The sequence below is a fragment of the Oryzias latipes genome, chromosome 7, assembly GCF_002234675.1.
Source record: "Oryzias latipes chromosome 7, ASM223467v1".
Taxonomy (NCBI): Eukaryota; Metazoa; Chordata; class Actinopteri; order Beloniformes; family Adrianichthyidae; genus Oryzias; species Oryzias latipes.
Genome location: NC_019865.2, coordinates 5,922,873 through 5,935,437, shown reverse-complemented (window position 1 = coordinate 5,935,437; position 12,565 = coordinate 5,922,873). Strand labels below are relative to the sequence as shown.

At 37.9% G+C, this 12,565-nt stretch overlaps 1 protein-coding gene across 2 annotated transcripts; it reads right to left on the bottom strand.

Moving 5' to 3' along the window:
* Positions 1-5,321: 5,321 nt before the first annotated feature.
* Positions 5,322-11,660, bottom strand: LOC111947646 (L-rhamnose-binding lectin SML-like). 2 transcript variants are annotated; one of them, XM_023956412.1, is made up of 9 exons: positions 11,597-11,660; positions 11,322-11,354; positions 11,170-11,232; positions 9,160-9,295; positions 7,071-7,180; positions 6,937-6,981; positions 6,717-6,849; positions 6,150-6,253; positions 5,322-5,672 (listed from the first exon to the last, which is right to left on the bottom strand). In XM_023956412.1, coding segments are annotated over exons 1-9 (657 nt in total). In that variant the 5' UTR covers positions 11,628-11,660; the 3' UTR covers positions 5,322-5,670. The 2 variants fall into 2 exon arrangements, with proteins under 2 accessions (XP_023812180.1, XP_023812181.1); XM_023956413.1 differs by lacking the exons at positions 11,170-11,232; positions 11,322-11,354; positions 11,597-11,660 and adding an exon at positions 10,534-10,932.
* Positions 11,661-12,565: the final 905 nt, after the last annotated feature.

The following is a 12,565-nucleotide window of genomic DNA, read 5'->3' as shown; positions in this document are numbered from 1 at the left end:
AGAATAAATTTGTACATACATTTTCCCATATTTACTCAGAACTTCTATACTGTTGTGTTATCATATATAATAAAATGTGTTCATTGCTTTTCTGCGAGGAACGTGATCCTGGGAATGCAGTAAATGATTTTGTATTGACCCGGCAGCAGCTGTTCACCTTAAATGTGCAATAAATTGGCTTAATCTACAGCGGTGAACAAACGATCAAAAGGGATGTTTTGATTAACTTCCTGACGATTCAATTCAATTCAATTCAATTTTATTTGTATAGCCCAAAATCACAACAACAGTCGTCTCGATGGGCTTCGAAGTAAAACATGAAATCAAAAGGATCACGAATACAAAGAGTTCAATAGGAAAATACTAAAATGAACTAACAAACTGACTAAGCTATACTGGCATCCCTGCCTTTAGACCCCCCTTCGCGGTAAGGAAAAACTTCCAAAAAAAACGGATTCCGGGAAAAACGAAGAAACCTCAGGGGTGCCCACATGAGGGAGGGATCCTCCCCCAGGACGGACAGGCGATTTACCAGATTTCTTAGAGAAGAATTAACTTATCTAAATCTAAAACTACATATATAAAAGTCCAGCAGACGAGCTTCATCCAGCCGTTGTTGTGGGGACAGTCAAAGAAGCGAGTCGAGCCGGAGACAGGAACCACAGCCAGGTGTAGGAGCAGGAGCAGAGATGAGGTACTCGGTCAGGTACAGAGCAGAGACGAGCCAGAGATGAGCCAGAGGCAGGATCCACAGCCAGGTGTAGGAGCGGGAGCAAAGGCGAGGTAAACGGTCAGGAACTGGAGCACGGATGAAACAACTGGAGTCTGGAAGCACTCCCACTCCCCAGGAGGGGAGAGGAAAAGAGGGACATTACATGAATCGCACTGTACCAAACAGAGGCATGGAGAGCTAAATGATAAAGAAGAAGTAGAAAAGAAAAGAGGACAGAACTCCAGTGCACCATAGTTACCCCAGCTTCAACTTCTAGCAGCCTTTTAAAAGAAGTAGTTATTAATTTTAATTTAAACAAATTAACATTAAGTTAAATAATCTCTGAATACTAACTAGTCTGACAATAAGCCTATCCAAAGAGGAATGTTTTCAGTCTAACTTTGAATGTAGAAACTGAGTCGGCCTCTCTTACATGAGCTGGGAGTTTATTCCATAAGACAGGGGCTTGGTGGCTAAACGCTCTACCTCCAACCGTACTTTTAGTAATTCTAGGAACCACAAGCAGTCCTGCATTTTGCGAGTGAAGTGTTCTCATTGGATGGTAAGGGACTATGAGGTCCTTAATATAGGACGGGGCCATTCCATGTAAGGCCTTATATGTTAACAGGAGGATCTTGAACTTGATTCTGGAATCAACTTGGAGCCAATGGAGCGAAACTAACACAGGAGGGATGTGATCTCTTCTGCTGGTTCCAGCTAAAAATCTAGCTGCTGCGTTCTGAACAAGCTGGAGACTTCTTAAGGAACTCTTAGGACACGCTGCTAACAAGGAGTTACAGTAATCCAGCCTCGACGTAACAAATGCATGGATGAGTTTTTCAGCATCACTCTTAGAAAGTATATTTCTGATCTTAGCAATATTCCACAGGTGAAAAAAGGCAGTTCTACACGCCTGAGATATGTGAGCCTTAAATGATAAATCCTGGTCAAATAAAACCCCAAGGTTTCTAACTGTGGAATTGGGGGCTATACTTATGCCATCCAGGGAGACTATCTGAGCAGACAGAGCATCTCTGAGGTTTTTAGGACCAAGTATAATGACCTCAGTTTTTTCTGGGTTCAAGAGGAGGTAATTAATTGTCATCCAGGTCTTGATGTCTCTGATGCAGGCGTTCAGTTTATCTATATCGTCATTCTGGTCAGGCTTCACGGATAAATACAACTGCGTATCGTCGGCATAACAATGAAAATTAATGCTGTGTTTCCTGATTATGTTTCCTAGGGGTAGCATATAAAGCGTAAACAGGATCAGTCCCAAGACTGAGCCCTGTGGGACTCCATAGTTGACTCGAGTGCACTGAGAGGAATGTCCATTTACATTAACGAACTGATACCTATCGGACAGATAGGATTTAAACCACTGGAGAACAGATCCTCTGATCCCTATGTCCTGCTCTATTCTATGGAGTAAAATACCGTGGTCGATAGTGTCAAAGGCTGCACTGAGGTCCAACAGGACCAGAATAGAAAGTAGTCCCTTTTCTGAGGCCAATAACAAGTCATTAGAGACTCTAACTAGTGCAGTTTCCGTACTGTGGTGAGGTCTAAACCCCGACTGAAAGTCTTCATAGTGGCTGTTGTCCTGTAGGTGGCAGTAAAGCTGCTTAACTACAACTCTTTTTAGGATTTTAGAAATAAAGGGCAGGTTTGATATCGGTCTATAGTTGGCCAAGATGCTAGGATCCAAACTGGGCTTTTTCAGAAGAGGTTTAACAACTGCATATTTAAAAGACTGTGGTTCGTAACCCATTTCCAGAGAGGCATTTATCATTGTTAATATGGGATCATTAATTAGGGGAAAAGTTTCTTTAAAAAGTCTAGTGGGAATTGGGTCTAACAGACAAGTTGAGGATTTGGAGGACGTAATAATTGATGTTATTTCCGCTTGATCCACAATAGTGAAGCAGTCTAATGTTACAGAGGTTTCTATGGATGCCTCCATTTCTACCGCTTCAGCCTGTTCTGGGCTGATAGTAGGAATAACTTGATTTAACTGATGTCTAATATTTGAGATTTTTACTATCGAAAAATGTAAGAAAATCATCAGAGCTGAGAGAAACAGGATCATGTGGTTCTACTGAGCTCTGACTGCGAGTTCATTTAGCAATAGTGCTAAAATGAAATCTTGGATTGTTTCCATTCTCTGATATTAAGGTTGAATAGTACTGGCTTCTAGCTCTACGCAGAGCTTTTTTATAATTTAATAGGCTATGTTTCCAGATATCCAGAGAGTAGAAACGTGTGTCCTAAATTTATTGGCCTGGACAGCGGGGTCCATTAAAACCTGTATTTATTGGCTTGGACAGTTTATTAGAATAAACCCTGAGAATTCTAGACTCTATCAGGTACTGTGGTATTTTTCTGATTGGATTGGAAGATTGTCAGAAAGGAGTCCTGACTGTCAGATGTGTTTCCTGGCAGAATTATACTTCGCAACCTAAGGATTAATATGCAGTTGTCAGATACGTTTCCTGACTGGTTAAATTAATTACTAAAAGACCTTCATTTTATTTTTATTTTTATCTCCAGACAAGCGCAAGTGTTGTGCGACTGGCGGATTGGTGTGAATGAAGTGCACCGCTGTGAATGTGTGAATGAGAAGCGAATGACTGGCGGTTCTGTTTGATTGAATCATAATCAAGAGTATTTAAAAATTGTTATCAGAAATAACTGAACATGGGAAAAGGACAAAGCAAAGAAGGTAATGTGGATAGGAGGAAAACAGGGAAACATGAAGATTCAAAGAGGTTCATTGTGTCTATAGAATTATACTGCATATTTAATTTATTTTTTATCAGACACTGGTTTGTTTTCTAAAACGTACCGACATGTTTCGGTAGAATGTCTTCCACCTTCATCAGACGACCCTGATGAAGGTGGAAGACATTCCACCGAAACATGTCGGTACGTTTTAGAAAACAAACCAGTGTCTGATAAAAAATAAATTAAATACGCAGGGAAACATGAATGTTAATACTAGTTATAAAAGATTCATTTCAATGAAATGAATGGCTTATTTTGTTTATGTGGAAGGTGCCAAATTTGTTGCGTTATGTTTTTTTTTGTTTTGGTTTTGAGAAAACTGTTAATAGTTATTGTCTGCGTCTTGATTGTCTGTGTTTAAACAAACCTGTTGTGGTTTAGAGTGTGACTTGTGTTGTTGTTTAAATAGGGAAAAGTGAATTAAGAATTAAAAGACTAGATAAGGAAAAGCAGTTGAGTTTTCCCAGAAAAGAGGATTGTGATGGCAGCCAGTCATGTTGTAGATGACAAAGAGATGTGATTGGAAAGTGTGTAGAAATATTACATTACCTAGTACAGGAACTTTGGAAGACTATATAAATTATGCCCTCCACACTGAGAAAGTAACCAAAGAAAAACAAAGGGGGGTTAAATACCCACAGTTACAGCATTCCACAGGACAGGAGAAATGTTTTAATTGTGAGCAGGCTGGACCCAGCCTTCTTGTGTGTTTCTACCAGTCTGCTAAGTCACGTTGGGCTACTTACAACACAGGCAGGGTCCCTGCCCTGCCCCTGCGTGTTGACGGTATGGCAGAACTGGCGGTCCCAGTGGTCCAATTGCCCCCGGTGCATGCGCCCTCCTCACTCCATTGGTGCATCTGATGAGTGGTCTGGCGGTCCAAATGCGTCCCCTGTGCATACAGGCCCGGTGGTTCCCGGCGTGTATGCCATGCTACCAGGGTGCGCAGAACCAAGCGCCCCTGGGGTATGCGCCCTCCTGGCCGGGCAGGAACTTTTCCCAGAGTCTGCTACATTCTGGAGCGCGCGTCTGCTTCTCTGCTCCACTCCTATATAGTCTCTCAATTAAGAGCATGTGCTTCTAATTAAGGGTCGTGTCCACATGCAGCATGCAAGGGTTGAAAAAAAACAAACATGCAAAAAACCATCCAATCATGCAATTAGTTTGTCCCACCTGCTCACACTTTTTTTCCAAGGGCTCATATATCAATGTATGTGGTCTTTATTGAGTTTTGTTTTACTATGTGGATATTGAGTGTGTTGATTTGGTTAGAGGGTCACCGGCACACATGTACTCTTTGATAGGCTATTGGCTTAATGGCAGTGTACTATGTGTTTATTGTAAGGTAAAGCCGCACTCTGAAGGTTTTTATGATATGATTACTTCATTTTTATCTAGATGTGATTGCCTATTACCATGCGGGAGCTTTGCTATTTTTGCTATTTCAGGAGATCACACCTTTTTTGAAATATCCTTTTGCATGTTTTGATTTATTGAAGGTTTTAGGGAAGGCTAAAATCTGTAGGTCTGGATGCTAAGCTGAGGGTTTAGTTGTTCCTCTAGTTTTGATTTTAGCCATGTTTATCGTCCCTCTGATAGCTGGAGAAGTTAAGACATTACACAGGCTCCCAAATCTATGGCCTTAGTAGTTTAATTGTTAATTTTTCTTGTTGACTTTTCTTTTACTAGCAGTAAAGCTGCTGAGGACTTTTTGAGATGCTTTTAAAAACTAAATTGTACCATTAGTGAATTAGGATCCTGTGTTTAAGCCCCCCCACCACTACCACCACCACCAAATAATACAACTGAAGAACATTGTTTTTAAGAGTAAAAGCATTTAATTTTGTAATGAAAAATGCAACAATCAATCACATATACTACACTTTTGGTTGGTGTTGCTGATAAATTAAAGTCCAGTTGTGAAAGAATGTTTACATTTTAAAGAAAAGACAGTATTCTTAAAAGAAAAAATATTTCTTTGTGTGTGTGTGTGTGCGTGCGTGCGTGCATGCGTGCGTGCGTGCGTGCGTGTGTGTGTGTGTGTGTGTGTGTGGGTGTTTTATACTTCGTTTTATAACTTGATATTTCACTTGTCTAGTAAAGAGAAAGAAATGTTCCACTAAATCAAAGGTTGTAAATAAGATAGAATAGGACCAACATCACCGAATTAAAGGTTCTGTGAAAACAAAAAGAAAAAAAAAACATTATCATTGCATGACAATAATATAAGTATTAAGGAATTTTTGAAGAGTAAAAGTCACAGAAATCATTTTTATGGTGTAAGAAAAACATGTCAGCCCCCAATTGTGAAAGATCTCCCACAATACCAAGATGAGAGGCTTATAATTGCCATCAGTGGTATATCAGAAGGAGATCAAATGAAAAAAAAAACAATCCAGAAAATCTTGTTGTCTGATTTGGTCATCGGTAGCAGTCTGCTATGAAGCTTTAAGGAGGCGCACTAATGTGCTACACCGGGGGCTCTTACTCAACCCCGTATGCCACCTTCATTAGTCCAGACATTTGTTGTCTTACTAAATACTTTTTACCCCCACAAGAAGTACTTCTTTTTTTGTTGCAGCAAAAACTTCTGTGAATCACAAAAAATTAAGGATTTGTTCAAATGAATTGATACGTTTATGGTGTTACTTACATTTACAAACATAAGACAACTCCAGGTACTTAAATGTTCCAAAACAGGGATCTCCAAACACAGAGCCGCTTGCTTTGATGGTGCAGCTGTTTCTCCCATTACAACTGTGGATTTAAAAGGGGTAAAAGTGAGACAGATGTGGTCCTTTTTACACTTTTGTACAGCATTTTATCAGAGTGTGGTGTCTGGCCTTTAAAAACTAGAGAAAAAATATTGCCATTCATTTACCATGATTTAAAAACTACCTTAAAATCGATAATTAAAAATTAATTTCTGAGGTTTGGTGCTGAATGAGTTCAGTTTATTCATTTTTTTTTATTTATGATCATATTTGATTTCACAATTTGATTTCCACAATATATTATTTTAGTCTTTAATATGTATTTACTGTTCTTACATTTGAAATCATTATTCTTCTGTATTGTTAATGCTCAATAGACTGTTGTGTTGTGTTTCTGTTTATTTTTTTATTCTTTACACCCTTAATACGTTTTTCTATGTGACGACAAAAATAAAAGAATAAGGTTAAGTAGAGGTTTTTATGCAAAACTCCCACATTACCCTCACCTTTTAGCGACTATCTGGGTGGAGTTGGAGCAGTAGACATTTTCAACCTGGGAGGGAGGTCGGCTGGCATAGCAGACGGCCTTGTTATCACGTCCAAAGTAGGCACCAAGGACAGATATGACCCGTCCTTTATCTGAAAGAAAAAAATAATGTAATTAATATAAAAGAAGCTACATACAAATAAGCATCCATTATGATTACAAAGTAGATGTTTTCTTACCGCAATTCAGATTTGCATAAGACTGGTAGCATGCAATGAGGTGAACTATTAAGAAAATAGGAAAGTCATCATCTTTTTATGTAAACTTTACTTAAGTTCATGAGCCTCTTAATTTCTATATTTTGCAAACATACTTGCAGGCACACAGGTGAAGTTAGTCTGTAGATATTTGTAAGTTCCATAGCAGGGATCAGGAGAAATCACATCGTTTGTGCTGATCTCACACACCTTCTTTCCGTTGCACCTGAGAAAAAACAAAACAAAATAACCCAATAAAAATGTAATTACAAAACGGTTGGAACAGTTGGAAAGAGGTTTGTCTGTCTTCCTTTCATTTTGTCTTTTTTTTAGCAACACAAAGAGTCAAAGACTACGGCAAGCTACAGCATTGTAGCAGCACACAGAAAGACATACAAAATAGAATTTGAAAAAGTTTTAAGGTAGGTAATTTAACAAACTAGACTATTTTAGAATGACCTATGAGGGCAGTATCAGGGAGTTTTTGGAGTGCTTGTTATTTTTTTTATGTACTGTAAATGTTTGAGTTTTGTGGTCACGTCTGCGTATAGCTCAATGTGCCCAATGTCTGCACATTTCTTTCTTTCAAAGCTGTTTCTTCTCGTTCAGGGCTGCTGGAGCTTATCCCAGTCACTTGTGGACGAAGGCTGGAAACACCATGTACAGGTCGCCAGTCTATCCCACACCCATGCACACTAGAAATTGCACCCTAGGGGCAATTTAAAGTGACCAATTATTCTATGGACGATGGGAAGAAACCGCAGTCCCCGGAAAAAACCCACGCATGCACGGGGAGAACATGCAAACTCCACACAGGAAGGTTCTGCATTGATGTTCTGTTTCAGCTGGGACTTAAACCATGGGCTTCATGTTTTGACGCAAGAGTGCTAACCGCTGCACCACCGCGCAGCTGACAGCAAATGTTTAAAAAAAACTGATGTTTAGCTTTTGTACTATTTCTGAAATATGTATTAACTATAGTTAAAGTACATTTCCCTAATATAAGTAAGTAAGAATTAATTGAATAAATAAATACAATTTATGTGGAGTTCAGACTATTCACCCTAAACTGTCATAAATACAAATGTAACCCAACAAAACCTGTAAAATGTTTGTGTTTGGTCTGTAAAATATGGAGCAAGTGTCCTGACGTTAAAAATCTAAACTATATCTCGTTCCCACAGATTAATATCTTGTTCCCCCAAGATAATATTCCGTTCCCTTGCAATACTATTTCATTCTCTCGAAATAATTAATTTGAGCAACTGGAATAACTGAGTCGAGGAAAATGAATAATTATTCACATCATAAGTCATTCATACACGGATATTTTTTCTCCGTTCGTCCGCAAAAGCAGCTTTCAGCGGTAACTTCCGTGTCTCTGTGACCCGCATTTGTTCAAAAAAGGAAAAAGAACAAGAATGATCAATTTATTATTGCATCAATGAATATAAGAATAATATCAAAAGATTTATTATACCTAGGCTGCTTCTCCATACGATTCACCGGACATAGCTCTTTTGCTTGTAATGCCGGCATTCGGGCAGCTGGCTGGCCGGTAGACAGACAGCCAGCTGATATTATGGTTTAGGGTCGAATAATAATATTCAGGAGGACTTGTCTTTAATTATTTCGAGACAACGAAAAAGTATTTATAGGGAACGGAATATTATCTTGTGGGAACAAAATTTTAATCTGTGGGAACATGATATCTTTTAGTTTTTTAATGTGCGAATGATAAGTTGTTGGGAAATTAGTAATGCAGATCTATTGTGTTTAATGCACGTAAAAAAGAAAAGAACACGACAGATCCGAGTTGGTAAATAAAATTGTGGCAGTAATTTGTGGCTATTTTGTGTCCTTTTAACTTTCTAGTAAACATTTCACAATGGAGATAAATATTATTTTGAAAATAAATATGTAGTGGCAATAATTTTGCGGTCTTTTATTCTAGATTTGTCATATTTGAAAATCTTGATTAACAAACCGCAGTTCCTTTAGTCCTTTCAGTTGATTTTTTATTTAATAATACAAAACAAAACATTACGTCCATTTTAGTGTCTGTACAAGTAGGACGAGTGTGAAAATCAAGGTTTCAGTCTTCTAACGTATGGAAACAGAGATTCTTCTTGAGTAATCTTTGTACGTCTCACATTCGAGACAGAGTCTTTTCACTGACTCAATTAGCAAACTCTTTCTTCCTACCTGTTTTTGACAAAATCCCCAGTTCCATTTTGAGAGCATCCTGTGTTGCTGAATTCCCTTGGAGGCCTGCCTTCACTGCAGGTTTTGTTGTTTTTACGTCCATACAGGGCAGACTGCACCCTGATCACTCCATTCTCTGTTTCACAGAAGAACCACAAAAAATTAAATTAAGGCTGTTTTTGTACATCTAATTTGTTATCTGCAAAGGATTAGATAATTGTGTCCTCTATTGTTTCATAAAGTTTGAATAAAGTACATCAACAATGTTAGTGTGTCTGTAATATACATTAATTATGTATTTATGAATTTATGTATCCACAATATTAGTTTGCTAGACATAATTACTTTTTATAATTTGTGCACGTAATATGGTACGAAATGTGTTTTGTTGTTGGTAAATTACGATTTGGTAAATCCAATATGTATTTCAAATATTACAATGTGTACAGTGTACTACAAATTTAGTTCAAACAAATTAATAGATTAAAAAATTTAGTCAGCCACTAATTGAGCAAGTTCTCCCATGTAAATAGGTGAGAGAAGCCCATGTTTTTTTATTCTAGGTATACCTCATCAAAATAAAAATAAAAAAATCCTAAAAATTACATTTATCTGATTTTTATTGGCACAATTTATTTGCAAATTATGGTAGAAAATACTATAGTATATGGTCATCTACAAACAAGCAATATTTCTGTCTCTTACAGATCTTTGACTATATCTGTAAGAGGAGCATTTGTCCTCCACTTGTCACCTGTATTAAGGCACCTGTTTGAACTTGTTATCTAAATAAAATGCACCAGACCACAACCTCAAACAGTCACACTCCAAACTCCACTGTGGCCAAGACCAAAGAGCTGTCTAAGGACACCAGAACCAAAATTGTTGACCTGCAACAGGCTGAGAAGACTGAATTTGCAAAAGGAAAGCAGCTCGGCGTGAAGAAATCAACAGAGGGAGCAATTATTAGGAAATGGAAGACAAACAAGGCCACTGATAATCTTACTCTATCTGGGATTCCCTGCAAGATTTCACCCTATGGGGTCAAAATGATCACAATAATGGTGAGCAAAAACCCCAGAACCACATGGGGGGACCTAGGGAATGACCTGTAGAGAGCTGGGACCAAAGTAACAAAGGCTACCATCAGTAACACACTATGCCGTCAGGGACTCAAATCCTGCAGTACAAGACGTGCCCCCCTGCTAAAGCTAGTATGTGTGCAGGCCTGTCTAAAGTTTGCTAGAGTGGAAGATCCAGAAGAGGATTGAGACTTCCTATGGTTAGATAAAACCAAAATAGTACCTTTGGGTAAGAAGTCTTTTGGTCATGTTTGGATGAGAAAGAATGCTAAGATGCATCTAAAGACCTTACCTTCTGTAAAGCATGGGAGTGGAAACATCATGCTTTGGGGCTGTTTTTCAGCAAAAGGACCAGGACGCCTACTCCATGTAAAGGAAATGTATGGTCAGATACTGAGTGAAAAACTCCTTCCATCAGCAAGGGCATTGAAGATGAAATGCGGCTGGGTCTTGCAGCCTGACAACGATGCCCGGTTAACGAAGGAGTGGCTTCATAAGAAGGATTTCAAAGTGCTGAAGTGGCATAGCCTGTCTTCAGATCTCAATCCCATAAATCTTTAGAGAGAGTTGAAAGTCTGTGTTGCCCAGTGACATAATTGCTCTAGAGGAGTTTTGCATGGAGGAATGGGCCAAAATACCAGCAAAGGTTTGTAAAAATCTTGTGAAGAGTTAAATGTATACAACAAAGTATTGAGTTGAACTTTTGTTTTTGACCAAATACTTATTTTCCACCATTAAATACCTTTGATAAAATTACAGGCCTCTAATATTTTGAAATGGGAGAACTTGACTAAATACTTTTTACCCCACTTTAAATACACTTTTCAAAATTGGACGTGAGTAAAAAAACATTATTTGAGATCTACATGCAGCTTTCTCCAGTTAATGTCCTATTGTGTATAAAGTTTCAGGAGCATGTCCGTCTTACCACATTCTAGACGATGGGGAATGTTGCTGTCAACACAGGTTGTGACTGTGTCTGTGGAAACCCCTGAAATGAAAAGGATTTTAAGTTTAAAAGTTTAAAAGTTTGTTTGCGTTTCATAAAGTTTCATTCAACCTTTGTCCCATGAGATTTACCTGATACCACGAACAGGCAAACTGCTGCAAGCACTAAAGCAAGACAAGAATAATTCAACAATCAAACAAAATCATAAATGACTTCTTGTTGCAATTTAGTTTATCCTTTTGTAAAGAAATAATTGAACATTGTAAAATGTACAATATTTCAGATTTGACCTAAAATATTAGTCTTTGTGCATTTAAACATCAAATTCAACTAAAACTGAACTTAAGACTGAGCTCTGAAGACAAACAATATAGGAGTTCCACTCAAAACTCATTCCTAGACTTAAACATTGTTGTGCTGAGTCTGAAGAGCAGCATGGCTTCTGAAGATCCAGACCGATGATGCTGATGCCAGGAGTGTTTCTGTATTTATACTGCTGTGTAGACATTCCAGATGAAATTGATACTTGAAAAACCCCCAGATCTTAACAACGATACACTGTTTTACCTAAAACAAGGAAAGCGATAATGAAAAATCTAACAGAAACAGGAACTGTCAAAACCTGAACTTGTTCCTCATGCTTTTATGCACCCCAACAGGAATCTTTAACAAGTCTTAATGCATTGGTTTTAAACTTCCTTGAAAATCTCACTGTGCCAGCAACCTGACTAATGTGCAGAAAACAAAATTTTTTATAGAAAGGTCTGCCTTTTTCTACAAATTGTATTTGGTATATTGAATGAAACAAAGAAAACTGGGAGAACACATTACTTTATTAGTAATGTCAGAGTTGTTGATATCCAGGTAGGTCAATAGAGAAGAATTTCTCATTTTCAACGATGGACTGAGTTTTTATGGATGCAATTGCTGGATGCGATGCTGTTAATTATCAGTTTATGAATGCTTGCAGACTAAAGTGTTTCTTTTCAAAATAAACTGCCCCTGAAATTTCCAAGAAGTCTCTGCGAAAAAACATTGTGCATCAGTGCTCACTAGACTGGTAAATATAGACCACAATTACTTTATGTTGGAACAGATTTTGTGAAAACCTGTATTTTAATTGATTTGTTTTAATAAAAAATCCAACCTTTCATCATCAAAAACCAGTGGATTCATAAATATTCATTGTAAAATGTTTGTATTTATTAGCTTTTTACTTTGCGAAATCAGTGACGCCATATTCGCTGTTTAAAAAACAAAACGTAGTGAGGATGGTGTTTTTAAAATCCAGGGCACTACATTTTCACGCACTATATTGTTTTTTAGTCATTTGGAAGTAGGGAGGGAATTCCGACAGCCTGAGAAACTTAAAGAC